Here is a 20,853-nt window from a genome sequence, read left to right on the forward strand (position 1 = left end):
CTCAAATAAATAATGAAACATGTTCAATTTGGTTTAAATAATGCAAAAACACAGTGTTAGAGAAGAAAGTAAAAGTGCAATATGTGCCATGTAAAAAAGCTAACGTTTAAGTTCCTTGCTCAGAACATGAGAACACCAGATTTCATTCTGGTGGTTCCTTTTAACATGAGTCTTCAATATTCCCAGTTAAGAAGTTTTAGGTTGTAGTTTATTATAGGACTATTTCTCTCTATACCATTTGTATTTGATATACCTTTGACTATTGGATGTTCTTATAGGCACTATAGTATTGCCAGCCTAATCTCGGGAGTTGATAGGCTTGAAGTCATAAACAGCGCTCAAGCATTGCAAAGAGCTGCTGGCAAATGCAGTAAAGTGCTGTTTGAATGTGTAACGGTTTTCCTCCTCCTCTTCATCCGAAGAGGAGGAGCAGGGATTGAACCAAGGCGCAGCGTTTTGAAATGACATGATATTTTATTAAACAAAAACAGACGAAGACGAAAACGAACTATACTTGATAACTAACAAAACAACAAACAATGTAGACAGACCTGAACGACRAACTTACATATAACACGAAGAACTCACGAACAGGAACAGACTACAAAAACCGAGACAGTCCCGTATGGTGCGACAAACACTGACACAGGAGACAACCACCCACAAACAAACAGTGAGAACAACCTACCTTAATATGACTCTCAATCAGAGGAAACGTCAAACACCTGCCTCTGATTGAGAGCCATACCAGGCAACCCAAAACCAACATAGAAACAGAAAACATAGACTGCCCACCCAAAACTCACGCCCTGACCAATAAACACATACAAAACAAGAGAAAACAGGTCAGGAACGTGACAGAATGAATGCTTACGAGGCTGCTGCTGACTACCACCGCTCAGTCAGACTGCTCTATCAAATATCAAATCATAGACTTAATATAATAAATATACAGAAATACGAGCCTTTGGTCATTATTATGGTCAAATCCGGAAACTATAATTTCAAAAACAAAATGTTTATTCTTTCAGTGAAATACGGAACTGTTCCGTATTTTATCGAACGGGTGGCAACCCTAAGTCTAAATATTGCTGTTACATTGCACAAACTTCAATGTTTTGTCATAATTATGTAAAATTCTGGAAAATTAATGAAGGTCTTTGTTAGGAAGACGAGCCAGGCGGCCCAAACTGCTGTATATACCCTGACTCTGCTTGCTTAGAACGCAAGAGAAGTGACACAATTTCCCTAGTTAATATTGCCTGCTAACATGAATTTCTTTTAACTAAATATGCAGGTTTAAAAAAATATACTTGTGTATTGATTTTAAGAAAGGCATTGATGTTTATGGTTAGGTACATTGGTGCAACAATTGTGCTTTTTTTGCGAATGCGCTTTTGTTAAATCATCACCCGTTTGGCGAAGTAGGCTGTGATTCGATAATAAATTAACAGGCACCGCATTGATTATATGCAATGCAGGACAAGCTAGTTAAACTAGTAATATCATCAACCATGTGTTGTTAACTAGTGATTATGTTAAGATTGATTGTTTTTTATAAGATAAGTTTAATGCTAGCTAGCAACTTATCTTGGCTCCTTGCTGCACTCGCGTAACAGGTGGTTAGCCTGCCACACAGTCTCCTCGTGGATTGCAATGTAATTGGCCATAATCGCCRTCCAAAAATGCAGATTACCGATTGTTATGAAAACTTGAAATTGGCCCTAATTAATCAGCCATGCCGATTAATCGGTCGACCTCTACTTCCAATGCACATTGCCTGTGAGCATCAGAGGTGAACCAGTTGCATACACAGCTCGACCAAGACATTCATCAGCATTTCTCTGACAACGTTCCTCCATTGAGTCCAAAAATCTTCTGATTCTTCACATATGATTTGGCTATCGATAAGGTGTCTGATTCATCATGAATAGATGTAGAGGGACTTTTGTCAGAGGTTGCTTGTTGTGAGCGCTGAGGGAACTTTATGAACTGATTCCAGATGATTCTGCATCTTTGTTGCATTCTTCACATATGATTTGGCACAGTATTTGCAAATGTACACAGCTTTTCCTTCTACATTAGCTGCAGTGAAATGTCTCCACACATCAGATAGTGCCTGTGGCATTTTCCTGTAAAGATTAGAAAACAATGAGTAAATGTTTTTTACGGATAAATAGTTAAGCGGTTAGATTAAACAACTCCTTTGTAAGACAAATGTTTTAAAATGAAACATGTATGGAAACAGATTAATTAACACTCTTCAGTTAGCAGGCTCAAGCAAGCTAAACCCACATGGTAGCAAAAACCTACTAGCAGAAATTGTTAACAAGTTAGAAATTATTTAAACACACTTTGCTGTAGGCTACTATTTACTAGTTAACAACAAATCATGTATGTCATAAAATATATTCACCCCACCCAGTATTGTAATCAAAATTTACCAGAAAGCATGTAGTCCTTGGCTTAGACAGTGTAGTGGTGTGGGCCCAATAGCATCTCATTAGTTTACAAGATCTTGAGAATCTTTTATTTTTTCCTTTTTTATTAAACATTTTTTTACCCCATTTTTTTTTTTTCACAATTTCGTGGTATACAATTGGTAGTAGTTACAGTCTTGTCTCATCGCTGCAACTCCCGTACGGACTCGGGAGAGGCGAAGGTCGAGAGCCATGCATCCTCCGAAACACAACCCAACCAAGCCGCACTGCTTCTTGACACAATGCACATCCAACCCGGAAGCCAGCCGCACCAATATGTCGGAGGAAACACCATACACTGGCGACCTGGTCAGCGTGCACTGCCCCCGGCCCGCCACCGGAGTCGCTAGTGCGCGATGAGACAAGGATATCCCTGCCGGTCTGACCCGGACGACCATGGGCCAATTGTGCGCCRCCGCAGAGAACGCATTTCCACAGCTCTAGAGTCCAATGGCGGCGAGCTTTACACCATTCCAGCCGACGCTTGGCATTGGCTTGTGAGGCTTAGGCTTGTGAGGCTGCTTAGCCATGGAAACCAATTTCATGGAGCTCCCGACAAACAGTTATTGYGCTGACGTTGCTTCCAGAGGCAGTTTGGAACTCAGTAGTGAGTGTTGCAACTGAGGACAGACGATTTTTACGTGCTAGGAGCTTCAGTACTCAGCAGTCCTGTTCTGTAAGCTGATGTTGCCCACCACTTTGCAACGTTTCAACTTCACAATAACAAGCACTTAGAGTTGACTGGGGCAGCTCTAGTAGGGCAGAAATTTCACAAACTGACTTGTTGGAAAGGTGGCATCCTATGACGGGTGCCACGTTGAAAGCCACTGGGCTCTTCAGTAAGGCCATTCTACTGCCAATGTTTGTCTATGGAGATTGCATGGCTGTGTGCTCAATGTTATACATCCGTCAGCAACAGGTGTGGCTGAAATAGCCGAATACACTAATTTGAAATGGTTTCCACATACCTTTGTGTGTATATATAGTGTAGCTACACAATGAATACCTCAAATTGTGTTATCTAGTAGTTTTAAAAACAATGTCACAAAATTATTTAGAATGTATGATTGATTACTAAGCTGTTGATTTATTTAAAGTGTAGGTAGCATAAATTTAATGTAACTTAGCATTACTACATGTAACTTATGGATTTGCATTAGTATATGCATCAAAAGTCCCAATGCGAAGTTACACCTCTATTTTTCATGTTATTATAAAAAAACTATCAGAATTCCGAACAATACCAAAGCCATGTCGGAAAATGTTTTATGGAAGACCTGGCAAGCCAGCCTATTCCCTAGGCTGATAGCAACTGGCTGACTCATTAGCACTGCGTGAGTCAGCCAGTTGCTATCAACACCTAGTGTACAGGCACATTATAGTAAACCAGTGTTTTGGAAATACATAATGCCATCTAACAGTTATCTTAGCCAGTAAGCCAGCCAGCTAAAGTTAGTTATTTTAGCTAGCCTAGCCAGCTAACTAGCCTAGCTAGCGCACCACCACGGTCGACATAGCTAAGTAGTAAGCCAGAGAACAACTAGTCTAGCACAGGCAGGAACCCACAGAAGACAACAACAAGTAGAGAGAGCAGAGACTTACCGATTGACGGCTGAGTTAGCTACCAAAGAAGAGCAAAGGAGAGGCCTTCAGAGGGAGAGGCCATTTCACCGGCCAAGGGAGATTCGGCTAATCCAATAGCGATATAGTGAGGTAAATCCACATTGAATTTACCCGGTTTATATCCATACTCGCAATGTGCCGGTAGGTCGATAGAAAGGCTTCACATTCACGCTTGGCATATCACCTATTCTCATTCCCGAATCCTGCCTTCCACTGGTTATATTAAGCCATCAAAGTCCTCCGGGGTCAAATAAGCACTGCATACAGTAAACGTGCACATGGTTCCCTTAGTCTACTCGCTCCAACCAGACAAACCGGTTCCACTTCAAAGCTAGCTTCTCGTTTTTTGGGCACAAGTGAGTCGTAATCCTGTCCTTGTGAGTATTACTGCACTAGCTACGAATGATAACGGAAAACTACTACAACGATCACTTAACTACCACTACCAAATGTACAGGAGAAGAGGAGATGCAGTTTTTCGCATTCATTTATGTGGTTTCTTCTTTGTGGATGTGCATAGTAGTTCACTAGTGCCAACCCTTGGTTTGGAATGTAATTACATGCTAGCATGGCTAGTATCTAACGTTAGCCAGCTGGAACTAGCTAGGTAGCACCGGTTCTCCATATGACGTTGAGAAATAGTGCATTGTGGGTAGTTTACAAGATATCCGGAAATAAGTTAATAAATATGTATAAACGCTAAAACATAAATATGTTTGTAGTTATAGGTAAGCAGATCGTGACTACAACTAAATTACTAAGTCTTTGACCACACTGTTACTTTGGAGAGTAAAAACTCATGCTTCCTACCCTTTAAATGTAATGCATTCCTCACACATTCAAGAAGCAAAGAAAAAACGGACTGTCCTGAATTGTGTGGCATTTTTGGGGCCATGTGTGTTGAGGACAGTATCAGAACCATACCCATGTAAAAGCTTAGTATATTGGAAACCAACTAAGTAAAGGTGTTACTGTTAACTTCACTCGAGCGATTTTGATACCCTAATTATGATGAAGTTGAGTTATTCACTATGAAAGATCAGTATCTTATTGTGGGTGTGAAACGTGCCAGTGTGTTTAGAATGTCTGTTGTTAACGCAGGTTGACACTCCTGATAACATCAGCAGTCACACTGCTAGCCCTTAGGGGAACACATCCCAATAGTGCTCCTTGACTGAACTAGAACACTGAATCCCTCTGAGTCTCACACTTGACTCAGAGTAATAAGTTAAGTTGTTTTTGCGGCAAACTGTCACAGACAAACAACACAGTTAAGACCTAGCTCTGTCAGTACTGGGGTCCTCAACCTAACCATGAGAAATGTCAATGTTAAAACACTAGCTAGGTTTCCATCCAATTGGCAACACATTTTCATGCGAACATTCTCAAATCTGCATATAAACCATATGCACATTTTCCCAACAGAGATGTTTCCATTAAATTGGCTTGTGTGATAACGTAGGGCACATAAAAATAAATGTTGTAGGTAAAAAAAAGAAGGCATTATATAGTGAGTGTGCCCGCTCTGGTATTTGCATGTGCGGTCTAGCTGGCTGAAGTGCATGTAAAACCTACATGATGAAATTATTATGGACAAAAGAGTGATAAAAAAAAAAAAATTAACGGCAGCCAAGCATCGATTTATCATGTAACCAGAATAAGACCCTCAATGGTTATTGGAAAGGAGCATCAAGCTCATCAACTTGCACTTTTCCCACCCTGTGAAGTTCATCATCATTTATTTAATCTGTAGCCTAAGAAACTGAGTCGTAGTGGGAGGACGACACGTCATCGCGCGACTCCAAGTTTACTTCGATATGATGGTTATTATATCAATATTTACTCATAAAAGCCTTTCTTCCACCGATTAAAAAAAAAAAAAAGTTTATTGCATAATTCCTTTTACCGACACATAATGATCCCACATTGTCAACATTTGTAAAGTTTACTGAAAAATGTTCCGTTTCCATGAGGCCTGTCATGACATTTTTTTTATCCGACATGTACAATGAACAAAAAATATGAACGCAACATGTAAAGTGTTGGTCCCGTGTTTCATGAGCTGAAATAAAAAATCCCAGAAATGTTCCATACGCACAAAAAGCTTATTTCAAAAGTTGTGCACAAATTTGTTTACATCTCTGTTAGTGAGCATTTCTCATTTGCCAAGATAATCCATCCACCTGACAGGTGTGGAATATTAAGAAACTGATTAAAAAGCATGATCAGTACACACGTGCACCTTGTGCTGGGGACAAAAGGCTACTCTAAAATATGCAGTTTTGTCACACAACACAATTCTACAGATGTCTCAAGTTTTGAGGGAGCATGCAATTGGCATGCTGACTGCAGAAATGTCCACCAGAGCTGTTGCCAGAGAATTTAATGTTCATTTCTCTACCATAAGCCGCCTCCAACGTCATTTTAGAGAATTTGGCAGTACGTCCAACTGGCTTCACAACCGCAGACCATGTGTATGGCGTTGTGTGGGCGAGCGGTTTGCTGATGTCAATGTTGTGAACAGAGTGCCCAATGGTGGCAGTGGGGTTATGTTATGGGCAGGCATAAGCTACAAACAAGAAACACAATTGCATTTTATCGATGGCAATTTGAATGCACAGAGATAGCGTGATGAGATCCTGAGGCCCATTGCCATGCCATTCATCCACGACCATCGCCTCATATTTCAGCATGATAATGCATGGCCACATGTCGCAAGGATCTGTACACAATTCCTGGAAACTGAAAATGTCCCAGTTCTTCTATGGCCTGAATACTCACTGGACATGTCACCCATTGGGCACGTTTGGGATGCTCTGGATGGACGTGTATGAAGGAGATATAGCAAATGGTGCTCACACCAGATACTGACTGGTTTTCTGATCCGCGCCCCTACCTTCCTTTTAAGGTATTTGTGACCAACAGATGCATATCTGTATTCCCAGTCATGTGAAATCGATAGATTAGAACCTAATTTATTTATTCTAATTGACTGATTTCCTTATATGAACAGTAACTCAGTAGAATCTTTGAAATTGTTGCTTGTTGCATTTTCGATTTTTGTTCAGTATACTTGCAAAAAAAGGTTGGATGGAAACCTGGTTACTGACTCACTTATCACGCTATTGCTAATGCAGCATTTGACTGAGTGACAGACAGACAGACAATTTACAGTTCCAAATGGATTTGTCTAATCTCTGCTGTTATTCTCATCTGTTTCTTCCCCATAGAAATCCTAAAGCCACTGTTCAAAGAACCAACAAGAAAGTGAACAATGACTCAACACTGCGCATACAAAACCTCTCCATCCTGATCCGACAGATCAAGTCCTATTACCAGGTGAGTGTACAGTGAACCCTGAAGCTCTAATGGGAAAATGATAGAGTGCATCTGGTGCTGAGGTCTGGTTCGTTGTGCTGAGCTGTTGAAACCATGTGTCTCCTAGCTATTTGGGATCAATGACGTATTTGTCTCTGAGGTTTGTCAGCAAGACAAGTTTCAGTGGAGACTGCCTTGTACACACACACATGTGCACAAAATCAAGTTTAAACTAGCCTATAAACAAATACACACACACACACACATTGGAAAATAAGTATAAACACACATATTTGAAGATGTCTGTGGCTGGTGTGATGTGGCAAGGGGACCTCCATCCAGATGTCACGGCGGCTTCTATAAATGGAAGGGAACTGCATGCAGACATGTTAGACATTTTTGGAGCTGAAATGCAGCACACTAATGTGGTTCTCCGTCTCACGCTTTGACTAATGAAGATCTGGGATGTATTTTGGCTTCAGTTTTGTGAAGGCTCCGAACACTATTAAAATGGACACAAAATTAGGAGTTACTTCCCCACTATAGTAACTTTAAAAGCTGTCTGGTGGTAGTGTCTCTGTTTTGCTGCTCAGCTGAGTTTTTTACTGCATTAGATCATATCATGTTCTTGCATGTGAGAGTAATCTCAGAGCACAGTTAATCATTTCCATTCTGCTCAAGTAATGAGAGACGTCCAATTGATCTGATGGACAGAGGGAAGGGGGGGCTTCCTGCTGACGATCTGGTATATGCCATGATTGCAGAGGGGAAGGGCTTTGGTCTTAATATCCTACAYGTATTTTTTATTTAACCTTTTTACGCCAAGGAACTTCAAACTTTCCACCTTCTCCACTGCTGTCCCGTCGATGTGGATAGGGGGGTGCTCCCTCTGCTGTTTCCTGAAGTCCACAATCATCTGCTTTGTTTTGTTGATGTTGAGTGAGAGGCAAGTCAGTTAAGAACAAATTCTTATTTACAGTGAAGGCCTACCCATGCCAATCCCTAACCCGGACGACACTGGGCCAATTTTGCGAAGCTCTGTGGGTCTCCCAATCAAAGCCGGTTGTGATACAGCCCGGAATCGAACCAGGGTCTGTAGTGATACCTTTAGTATGGAAAGCTTATCTAGCAGTCAGCACATCTGTCCAGCAGCTTTTTGCCAACCTCGCAGTCAAGAGGGAACACACTTAGTACTTCACATAGAGGGCAATAAAGAATTTCAGCCATGATAATTTGGTGTTTCTGCTGAAGGCGTTGCTGCTGGAAGAGATAATTGGTCGCCTCAGTGTGTCTTGGCACTCTGAATGATGATCAGGTAGTACGAGATCCAGCATGCACAACATAAACTGCTGGAATGCTTGGAGTTGAAGGTGTGGGAGTTATCAAGCATCACAGTCTCAGTGAAGAGAGGATTTCCCACGACTAAGTCTCCATCATTGGTCTTCCTATAATCATCTGCAGCTCAGCAAGTCTCATAGCAGCAACTGAAATACAATCTAATTTTATTCATCACATGCTTCGTAAAGGACATGTGTGAACTAACAGTGAAATGCTTACTACGCAGTCTCATTCCAATAAGCCCAATGCTCATCATAAAATCAAATGTTATTGATCACATGCACCGAACACAACAGGTGTAGACTTTACACGGAAATGCTTATTTACGAGCTCATTTCCACCAGTCCAGAGTTAAAAGGTCAGACAAATATTTGCTAAATACCATATTGAAGAGTAGGATGATGGCCAAGGCTCTGGTCAAAGCTTGGTTAACAGTCCTACTTGGGTAGAAAGAATGTCCATTACCTTGGAACATCCAATATAAACATCCCTTGAACATCTCATTGAAACAGGGCCATTGTTTATCGACAGGTCATTAGCCTTGAGAAAGCCCTGCTAGGCCCTCTCAAAATGTCTTTCAAAATGATCTGTCACAGAGCCAAGAGCCTTAAGACCCTTAGTAGCCGCTTGTGGTTTCGTGTGGCTCAGTTGGTAGAGCATRGCACTTGCAACGCCAGGGTTGTGGGTTTGGTTCCCACGGGGGACCAGCACGAAAATGCACGAAATGAAAACTCACTACTGTAAGTCACTCTGGATAAGAGCATCTGATAAATGACTAAAATGTTAAGAACATCAACTCTCCGAGTGGCCGCTGGAAGCAGTAGCCTCAAGCACAATGAAACAATGAACGTGTTGTGCTTCTAGGGTGGGTGTCATCAGTCTTTTCCTGGCCTTCCCTGCCTTTGTGTTAACCTCATGATTCATTATATATATATTCAGCCCAGTGTCCATTAGAAGCCCCCACTGTTCCTCCTGCCCTTTTCTAGCAAGTCTCTCAATTGTCGTTGAGAGGCTTTAGCACCCAACAATTAACTAACCAGTTAACTGGAAKCGCCTTGTCATTTTCCCTTTGTGTGGACAACAATGATTCTTGTGGCGTTGTTTTGGTGTTGGAGTAGACATGAGCAGAGCCTTGTCAGTTTGAGATCCACTTGATTACTACCTCATTCACTTTCATCAAGGGTTAAGATTGGATGGATATCTGGCCTTTGGTGTGAATGACAACAGTTCTTGACTAGTAGATCAGAGTGGGCCAGCTGTCAGCAAACACTGCTTTTCTTTTTCTGTTGTCACTTTTTTAGCTGATTAGGGAACACCAGTAATTGCTCCGCTGAAACAAGAACAGCTCAGTCTTCGTGAATGATGTGTTTAGAAGCAGAGTGCAAAGACATTCTCTCAGATTAAAGGTCAATTGCCGGTCAACAGACCCCTTAAGATCTTAGTGAGGTCTTGACTTGAAGCCACCTTCAGCACATACTTCTTATTCATAGGCTCTGGATTACCTACTATCCAGCCTTAAATTGTTATCTCTGCCCTGGCTAAGGTTCACCCTGGTTCKTCAGTGCTGCTAGTTATCAACCTGTATGACTGGTGGGCCTGGTTGAATCTAAGTCAGGCTAGTGGATGGGTGGCAGATAGCCTATCGGTTAGAGCGTTGGCTCAGTAACTGAAAGGCCGCTAGATCAAATTCCAGAGCCGACAAGGTGAAAAATCTGTCTGTGCCCTTGAGCAAGGAACTTATCCCTAATTGCTCCAGGGTCGCCATTGATAATGGCTGACCCTGGCCCTAACTCCACTCTCCGAGGGTGTCTCAGGGGGAGTTAGGAWATGCAAATAATATTAGGACAAAATAAGCACCCACCAAATTATTTACATTTAGCAGACACTCTTATCCAGAGCGACGTACAGTAGTGAGTGCATACATTTTCATATATATTTTATATATATTAACATACCAGGTTCCAATCATTCACCACCCACATCCTCTGCGGCTGTTCAAAGTCTAGAAAAAGGCGCTTGGTTATTGACACATTGAAGAATGGATTTGGTTTTCTTTGCTGTGGTGCCAGTTGTTCCTTTTCCTGCTTTTTCATTTATCCATTTGAATCTCACACGTTCCAGATGGACATGTTAGAAATGTTATCAATTCTCTAGTTTCTATTTAAGGTAGTTAACCGCAGCATCTATAGTGAGCACATGGTAGCAGAGCAGATATGGTGATGTACTAGTGTGTGTGTAGCTTGGTATTGCTTTGTCTGTCAAGCTTCTGCAGTGTAGCTTCACTCTTTAATATCAGGGTAGGAGGAACATTATTGAGTTACTGATCATGCTGACTCATCTCAAAGTCTTCCGGCGTCAGGCTAGAGACCTCCACTCCTCTGGGACTACCCCCCCCCMCCCCCCCCCCTTCATATATGTTTTACAGTGTCAGCTCTCTCATGTATATACCATGTGTCCCAAGGTTTCTGCTATTGCACTTATAGACTGTCTAGACACACTGCTGCTTAAATATGTGTAGGCGCTAGTCACTCGATGAAATAGGAAGGTAATAGCCTTTTGGGGGTTCTGTTGTTGGCATGGATAGGGTGTTACTACAGTACGATGCTGTATTGTGGTGGTGTTTTGTAGGAAGAAGCAATACTCATGAGTTGTTTCTGTCAGAAGGATTGATTGATTAGAGCCAAGTTGCCAACGCTTTCCTAGGTATAACTTTGTAGTATTATGCTAAGAGTGCATGAGATTTTCACTTTAAAATTGCATAACTTTTTATTTATGAAGTAGGCTATTCATTCTTTGTCATGTTCTTTCAGGATCTTCATCACTCAGCTGTACATCATACCTTCTTCAGCTAGGCTTTGGTCATTGGGATCAGGGCATGAGGTAATCATTGGTGGATGCATCGCTCACAGATACTTCACAGTCCACTGGATTCCACTGTGAAGCTGTGATCCTCACCAGTCCACTAAATTCCACTGTGAAGCTGTGATCCTCACCAGTTCACTGAATTCCACTGTGAAGCTGTGATCCTCACCAGTTCACTGAATTCCACTGTGAAGCTGTGATCCTCACCAGTTCACTGAATTCCACTGTGAAGCTGTGATCCTCACCAGTTCACTGAATTCCACTGTGAAGCTGTGATCCTCACCAGTTCACTGAATTCCACTGTGAAGCTGTGATCCTCACCAGTTCACTGAATTCCACTGTGAAGCTGTGATCCTCACCAGTTCACTGAAATCCACTGTGAAGCTGTGATCCTCACCAGTTCACTGAGTGCTGCCTGGTGATTCATCAAGTCTGTGGTGGGCCAGAAGGCGCTTTGGAGATCTAACTCGTTAACTCTATTTCACACTGGAATTAGTCATTTTACAAACATTCCAAGTGGCATTTTAAGTGATAATGTGGAGAGGATGTTGGGATTTATTGCATTTTTAGTTTCCTAGTAATGATATTTAGTCATTTTGGGTTTGCCAGTATTGTTGAGATTAGTACTGTTAAGGCCTCTCTTCTAGGCTACTCAATCCAAATGAATGTTAGAACACTTTTTAATTTGGTGGTCTCGGGTTGGCACGCATACAGTACAGAGCTGTTTGGAGCTCTCGCCAGCCAAACAATTTCCATGTGTGTAGCATCACGTCAAGCTCAAAAACAGACATGACTTATAGGCCTACACTTTTCAGTATCGATATGAATTGAAGAGTGGACCTGTGATATGTCGCCCTTTAGCACTGCTTTGCTTTGGGGTGTGTTGTGAAGGCAGTTGCTCGTTTTGTTTTCACTGCGTTAAAGGGAACAGAGCTCCATTCACACACAGGGCCTGGTCCTCAGGGAATTGAGCCTCATGTATCATGTGACCCCACCCCATGCCCAGTTTAGAAGCCATTAAAGAGGGGATGGCACACTCACAGCCCAGATCCTCTTTGCTATCATCCAAACGTTAAATAATCCTCCACATATGAGGCTTTAATGCTGCATGTGTCTACTCAGAGCCCCAGAGTAGTGGAGCTTGTTTTAGAGGCTCAGGGAGACTGTTCCCCTCTCGGTTAAGGCTGGCCGACTTACACAAAGACTGTGGGCCAGAGGGCTGAGATGGCTAGAGCAGAGCCTCAGGTGGATGTTGTTGTTTTTGTCTTGGACTTCWTCATGGAAAGATTTAAAGGAATGTGTGTGATGTGTGTTGTTATGTGAAAGCTTCAAGCTGGAGGTTGTTTTTCTTTCTTTGAATGATCACCATCATCGGCAATCCACAACATTTATTTCATTTGGGAACCTCGTAATCCGTAAGGGATTTCTTCCATGGCCCTAGCATCTGAAACATGAGTGAATCCAGTTTATTAGGGCATGTAGGCCTGCTTGAGGCTAATCTCACATGCTAAACCTAAATGTCCAGTTGATGTCAGAGCTGTTCCCGATAGCTGGTAAACACGCATCATCCCCAACGGCCTCACAGTGTTGTCCTGGGTTGCTTGTTTATTTTTCAGAGGCCATAAAGATATGATTGAAGCTAGATTCTACTCTGCAGCCCCTGTATATACACTGCTCAAAAAAATAAAGGGAACACTTAAACAACACAATGTAACTCCAAGTCAATACACATCTGTGAAATCAAACGTGTCCACTTAGGAAGCAACACTGATTGACAATAAATTCACATGCTGTTGTGCAAATGGAATAGACAAAAGGGTGAAATTATAGGCAATTAGCAAGACACCCCCAATAAAGGAGTGATTCTGCAGGTGGTGACCACAGACCACTTCAGTTCCTATGCTTCCTGGCTGATGTTTTGGTCACTTTTGAATGCTGGCGGTGCTCTCACTCTAGTGGTAGCATGAGACGGAGTCTACAACCCACACAAGTTGCTCAGGTAGTGCAGCTCATCCAGGATGGCACATCAATGCGAGCTGTGGACGAAAGGTTTGCTGTGTCTGTCAGCGTAGTGTCCAGAGCATGAGGCGCTACCAGGAACAGGCCAGAAAATCAGGAGACGTGAGGAGGCCGTAGGAGGGCAACAACCCAGCAGCAGGACCGCTACCTCCGCCTTTGAGCAGGAGGAGCACTGCCAGGCCCTGCAAAATGACCTCCAGCAGGCCACAAATGTGCATGTGTCTGCTCAAACGGTCAGAAACAGACTCCATGAGGGTGGTATGAGGGCCCGACGTCCACAGGTGGGGTTGTGCTTACAGCCAACACCGTGCAGGACGTTTGGCATTTGCCAGAGAACAATATTGGCAAATTGCCACTGGCGCCCTCTGCTCTTACAGATGAAAGCAGGTTCACACTGGCGCACATGAGCACATGTGACAGACGTGACAGAGTCTGGAGACGCCTTGGAGAACGTTCTGCTGCCTGCAACATCCTCCAGCATGACCGGTTTGGCGGTGGGTCAGTCATGGTGGGGTGGCATTTCTTTGGGGGGCCGCACAGCCCTCCATGTGCTCGCCAGAGGTAGCCTGACTGCCATTAGGTACCGATATGAGATCCTCAGAGCCTTGTGAGACCATATGCTGACACATGCACATTTGTGGCTGCTGGAGGTCATTTTTGCAGGGCTCTGGCAGTGCTCCTCCTGCTCAAAGGCGGAGTAGCGGTCCTGCTGTGGGTTGTTGCTCCTACGGCCTCCTCCACGTCTCCTGATGTACTGGCCTGTCTCCTGGTAGCGCCTCCATGCTCTGGCACTACGCTGACAGACACAGCAAACCTTCTTGCCACAGCCTGCATTGATGTGCCATCCTGGATGAGCTGCACTACCTGAGCCACTTGTGTGGGTTGTAGACTCCGTCTCATGCTACCACTAAAGTGAGAGACCGCCAGCATTCAAAAGTGACCAAAACATCAGCCAGGAAGCATAGGAACTGAGAAGTGGTCTGTGGTCACCACCTGCAGAATCACTCTTTATGGGGGTGTCTTGCTAATTGCCTATAATTTCCACCTTTTGTCTATTACATTTGCACAACAGCATGTGAAATTTATTGTCAATCAGTGTTGGCTCGTTCCTAAGTGGACAGTTTGATTTCACAGAAGTGTGATTGACTTGGAGTTACATTGTGTTGTTTAAGTGTTCCCTTTATTTTTTTGAGCAGTGTATATATATACCAGTCTAGACAGTAGGAAAGTATAGAGAATGTGATTTTTATGGCTTAGTGGAGTTGGATTTTACAGCTCATGGCATCATGTGTCACGGCCGATAATGGAAGAAGACCAAGGTGCAGCGTGGTCAGCGTACATTTTCCTTTTTATTTAAAATGTCGCCAACAAAACATCAAACGAAAGAATCAACCGTGAAGCTTACAAGGGCATTAGTGCCACAAACAAAGTTAACTTCCCACACAGAAAGGAGGGAAAGGGCTACCTAAGTATGGTTTCCAATCAGAGACAACGATAGACAGCTGTCCCTGATTGAGAACCATACCCGGCTAAAACAAAGAAATACAAAAACATAGAAAATAGAACATAGAATGCCCACCCAAATCACACCCTGAAAATAGAGACATAAAAAGCTCTCTAAGGTCAGGGCGTGACATCATGTTCATCCATCTAAAAAAGAGATGGTCTCACCGTGTTCAGAGAAATTATAATTGTATGATCTATCATGAGTACTGCCCCTGTCTTAATATAGCCTAATATATAGCCTAACAAACCACCCTCGTTGAGCACCACCAGATCTCTAGCAGGCCTGGAGTACTCTGTTAACACTCAAACTGGCAGGCGTACGCTCTGTTAACACTCAAACTGGCAGGAGTACTCTCTGTTAACACTCAAACTGGCAGGAGTACTCTCTGTTAACACTCAAACTGGCAGGAGTACTCTCTGTTAACACTCAAACTCGCAGGAGTACTCTCTGTTAACACTCAAACTGGGAGGAGTACTCTCTGTTAACACTCAAACTGCACCCTTTCGCAACATCCTGATCCTCACATAATCAGTTGAGAGGCTGGCTAAAATGAAACCCCTACAGAGAGAGGCCTATTTTTGACGGAGAGTAAGTGATCCATCCCCATACCCTGCTTTAGTACAGAAGTGTTTTAATTTAGCCAAGAATGACCCGAGTTCGGTACTCTAGAACCTTGCGCTACACCACTATTTCTATCTAGTAAGTGTTCTCATGACATTATAGCCACTTCAGCAGATGCACTTTATCCATAGAGACTTACACTTACAGTGAGGGGGRAAAAGTATTTGATCCCCTGCTGATTTTGTACGTTTGCCCACTGACAAAGAAATGATCAGTCTATAATTTTAAAGGTAGGTTTATTTGAACAGTGAGAGACAGAATAACAACAACAAAATCCAGAAAAATGCATGTCAAAAATGTTACAAATTGATTTGCATTTTAATGAGGGAAATAAGTATTTGACCCCTCTGCAAAACATGACTTAGTACTTGGTGGCAAAACCCTTGTTGGCAATCACAGAGGTCAGACGTTTCTTGTAGTTGGCCACCAGGTTTGCACACATCTCAGGAGGGATTTTGTCCCACTCCTCTTTGCAGATCTTCTCCAAGTCATTAAGGTTTCGAGGCTGGCGTTTGGCAACTCGAACCTTCAGCTCCCTCCACAGATTTTCTAAGGGATTAAGGACTGGAGAGTGGCTAGGCCACTCYAGGACCTTAATGTRYTTCTTCTTGAGCCACTCCTTTGTTGTCTTGGCCGTGTGTTTTGGGTCATTGTCATGCTGGAATACCCATCCACGACCCATTTTCAATGCCCTGGCTGAGGGAAGGAGGTTCTCACCCAAGATTTGACGGTACATGGCCCCGTCCATCGTCCCTTTGATGCGGTGAAGTTGTCCTGTCCCCTTAGCAGAAAAACACCCCCAAAGCATAATGTTTCCACCTCCATGTTTGACGGTGGGGATGGTGTTCTTGGGGTCATAGGCAGCATTCCTCCTCCTCCAAACACGGCGAGTTGAGTTGATGCCAAAGAGCTCCATTTTGGTCTCATCTGACCACAACACTTTCACCCAGTTGTCATCTGAATCATTCAGATGTTCATTGGCAAACTTCAGACRGGCATGTATATGTGCTTTCTTGAGCAGGGGGACCTWGCGGGCGCTGCAGGATTKCAGTCCTTCACRGCGTAGTGTGTTACCTATTGTTTTCTTGGTGACTATGGTCCCAGCTGCCTTCAGATCATTGACAAGATCCTCCCGTGTAGTTCTGGGCTTAATCCTCACCGTTCTCATGATCATTGCAACTCCACGAGTTGAGATCTTGCATGGAGCCCCAGGCCGAGGGAGATTGACAGTTCTTTTGTGCTTCTTCCATTTGCGAATAATTGCACCAACTGTTGTCACCATCTCACCAAGCTGCTTGGCGATAGTCTTGTAGCCCATTCCAGCCTTGTGTAGGTCTACAATCTTGTCCCTGACATCCTTGGAGAGCTCTTTGGTCTTGGCCATGGTGGAGAGTTTGGAATCTGATTGATTGCTTCTGTGGACAGATGTCTTTTATACAGGTAACAAACTGAGATTAGGAGCACTCCCTTTAAGAGTGTGCTCCTAATCTCAGCTCGTTACCTGTATAAAAGACACCTGGGAGCCAGAAATCTTTCTGATTGAGAGGGGGTCAAATACTTATTTCCCTCATTAAAATGTAAATCAATTTATGTTTTTTCTGTGTTTTTCTGGATTTTGTTGTTGTTATTCTGTCCCTCACTGTTCAAATAAACCTACCATTAAAATTATAGACTGATAATTTCTTTGTCAGTGGGCAAACGTACAAAATCAGCAGGGGATCAAATACTTTTTTCCCTCACTGTAGGTTGTCTTATTGAGCATGCATGGAAGAGCAGCACATTTCAAGCTTCATTTAGATTAAAGTAGAGAGAACAGAGCTTGATTTTGTAAGAGGGGCGGGGCACTGTTGGCACCTGCCAGAAGATGCCTGTCTTTGTGAGTGGTAGGGCAGGTTTCAGACCCTACGGGAGGAGAGTGTGGGCTGAGCTTGTGGAGGTGCCTCCATCTTGGGCATGAGCAGTAGCAACAGCCCCCTCTGCAGCCCCAGGGCTCCATACTAAAACCAATCGAACTGATAACTCTTGAGAACAAAAGGAGGACAGGACTAATGGCCATGTGTCCTGTCCACCAGGCTAGGTCCTTGACAGTCTGACCCCTGGGGTCATTTGGTCAGCTGATGCTACTAGTGAAGGAGACAGCAGGCATGATTACATGGATGAGAGGTCTGTCATTTMTCCAAATCGGCACTAAATCTATGATCTCTTGGAAATTACAGTAACCTTGGGCCAGGATTGAATTCTTCCCTACATTAGCAGATCTGATGTAACCAGGCACAGTAGAGATAATGTTTTATGTCACTATTCACACCGGGAGGTATTCTGAATTCTTTGCGCTGAACTCATTCAATTACATAATAATTTAAGTTGTGTACGCTTCTCTCAACTCTGAATCAGACCCACAATACAGTCTAAAGGTTTTCATTATGCTCCTGGTTTTTTGAAATCCTCAACATTAGGAGATCTTTTCTTGCATTAATTTAACACGATACAGATCTGTCTCCGCATGGTGTTAAGTGGTGTGAGACTATGGTGTGTAACTAACTAGCCGGTGCTCAGGTGAGAAAGAGGAAGGCTGCTGTGGTGCAGCTTGTTTCCATTGTGTTGCTTTCTGGAGTTGCAGCCTCTCCCCCTCTTTCCCTGCTCTCCCCCTCTTTCCCTAACCAGGAGCGAGAGTATGTTCCAAAATGTACTTTGCTCTTTGCATAATATACATCCTTTCCACGTATGGTGGAGCAATGCCGACTTCAGCGTATGTACGGTAGCTCTTTCAGGCTAGAGAGCGAACGGAGCTGTAAATAGCTTAAACAATGCCTCGAATCCTATAGGTTGGGGGCGCTGTTGCAGAATTCTGCTCGAAGATAACCTGGTTTCTGCCTCATCAAATCGGCAGTTCAAGGAATTATTTTGTTGAGAGTTTGTCTGCTACCGCGGTAGGCTGACTATCATGTACAAGCGATATAAAGCTGCGACGTTTCTCATTCTCCTACTATATAGGAATTTAGTCAGTGTAGAATCGCAGGATAAGTTTACAATAAGAATGCCGGACAATTCAATTTTGCGGATTGCATCAAGCTTTTCCTCTTTTTGGTGAGTGTATATATTCATTGTTGGTCACGCAAGGGGAACGTAGCGTTACATCATTTACTTGCTGGGGGCATTCGTGCCGCGACGACGGACTCTAATAATGTTGTTAGAACGAGAATTATTATACCTGGATGTTTCCGGCGTTAGGGTTGTCATCGTCTTCTTGTGGCTTTATAGAGAATCAAACGTCATTCATAGTTTGCTAATTGTACCAGGACTATTCGAGTTCTTGAATGTAGCTAAATGTGAGTGATTTCAAGTGGAGTGTGGGATTGGTGGAACTATTGAATTGTTTTATTCTTTATTTCTGTCGCTGGAAGTTGTATTTATCATCAAATTGGTTTAAGACCAGAGATATTTGATTGTACATTTTAAAGGAAAATTCAGGAGTCTCAGTTGTAGGATGGCTAAACGCTAGGAACTTTACATCCTCAAGTCCTCCAAATGTTAGTGTTACTGCACCAACTTCCACAACGTTAGGTTACCTGCCCCAACCCCCCCAACGTAGTACCTGCCCCAACCCCCCAACGTTAGGTTACCTGCTCCAACCCCCCAACGTTAGGTTACTGCCCCAACCCCCAACGTTAGTTACCTGCCCAACCCCCCAACGTTAGGTGACCCAACTCTCTAACCTCTAGGCTACTGGCTAACTAGGCTATGTTCTTTTTCCTGATAGACTAGGCCCTACTTTCTTTTAAAGTATTGTGACAATAGATGCATATCTGTATCCATCATGTGAAATCCATAGATTTGCTTATGAGACAGTGTGCTCTGCTGACACAATAAAACTGCTTGCGGACATTCTGTCCTGCTGATACCTTCTATACAGTTGCTCATATGCTTTAAGATGCATACAGACAGGGCCGCGGTAAGCAAAAAGATCATCAGATTAGGGCAGCAAAATGCAAGCAGTTTGCAACTCCACGTCGTGGTGCTGCCTATCGACACCGAGCTCGTGCTCGAGACAAAAATGCATGGTTACACAATGAGCTTGTTCATCTTGTCAAAATAAACATGTTTTAATGACAACATTCGAGCTGACAACAACCGGGCCGCTGGTCTCACAGTAGCAGATTTAATCATGGTTCAATTGCCATTTAGCGTGGCCCGTCTCTAGGCACTTTTATGCTGATCTACCTACTCCATTTCTTCCTCAGCGGGGCTGGACTGAGCTGGGCATCAACACAGTGTGCCCTGCTGTGTGGACCCAGCCCCAGGAACCAGCTGTAGGAAGGGATGGAAGGAGAGAGGGAGGGGAGGTTCTCTGAGACTGCTGTTTTCTGTCTCTGTCTGTCTAAGCAGCTCACTACCCCCAACTCCCCAGGTCCGCTACCAGCACCACTCAAACAGGGGTAAATGTGCAGCAGAGTGAGAGTGCACCCTGTGTGTGTGTGTGTGTGTGTGTGTGTGTGTGTGTGTTGTGTGTGTGTGTGTGTGTGTGTGTGTGTGTGTGTGTGTGTGTGGGTGTGTTGGTGTGTGTGTGTGTGTGTGTGTGTGGTGTGAAAGGAAGAAGAGAAGAGAAGATGGTTGCTTGCCTGCTTAAGAATTGGAATGCTTGAATCACAACCATTCTGAATCTGCATCAGAGCTGGTTACCATACGAACGACAACAGGGTTTATTCTCCCAGCCGGGTGAATCTTCGCTGGGTGTCTCTCGTTCGCACACATGTGTGCATGCACACACTTCTGGCATTGACTGCGGACTTCAATCTCTACTGTACAGTACAAACATGCTGTGAAATGAATCGCAGAGGGCTTAAGCTGTTCAGACAGCAGAAGAAGACACACGAAGGGAGAGGAAGAGGGAGAGCAGGAAAGAGGAAGAGCGAGAAAGAGGGAAGAGCAGGAAAGAGGGGAGAGCAGGAAAGAGGGAGAGCAGGGAAAAGAAGGGGAAGCAGGGAAAGAGGGGAGAGCAGGAGCAGGGAAGAGGGGAGAGCAGGGAAAGAGGGAGAGCAGGGAAGAGGGGAGAGCAGGGAAAGAGGGAGAGCAGGAAGAGGGAGC

At 43.6% G+C, this 20,853-nt stretch overlaps 1 protein-coding gene across 1 annotated transcript in view; it reads left to right on the top strand.

The window, feature by feature from the left end:
• Positions 1 to 20,853, top strand: part of LOC111951733 (girdin-like) — a 91,333-nt gene that overhangs the window by 9,884 nt on the left and 60,596 nt on the right. The window contains 1 exon segment of the mRNA XM_070434837.1: positions 7,334 to 7,442. Coding sequence (XP_070290938.1) covers positions 7,334 to 7,442 — 109 coding nt within the window.

Source organism: Salvelinus sp. IW2-2015, linkage group LG25 (assembly GCF_002910315.2).
Source record: "Salvelinus sp. IW2-2015 linkage group LG25, ASM291031v2, whole genome shotgun sequence".
Classification (NCBI taxonomy): Eukaryota; Metazoa; Chordata; class Actinopteri; order Salmoniformes; family Salmonidae; genus Salvelinus; species Salvelinus sp. IW2-2015.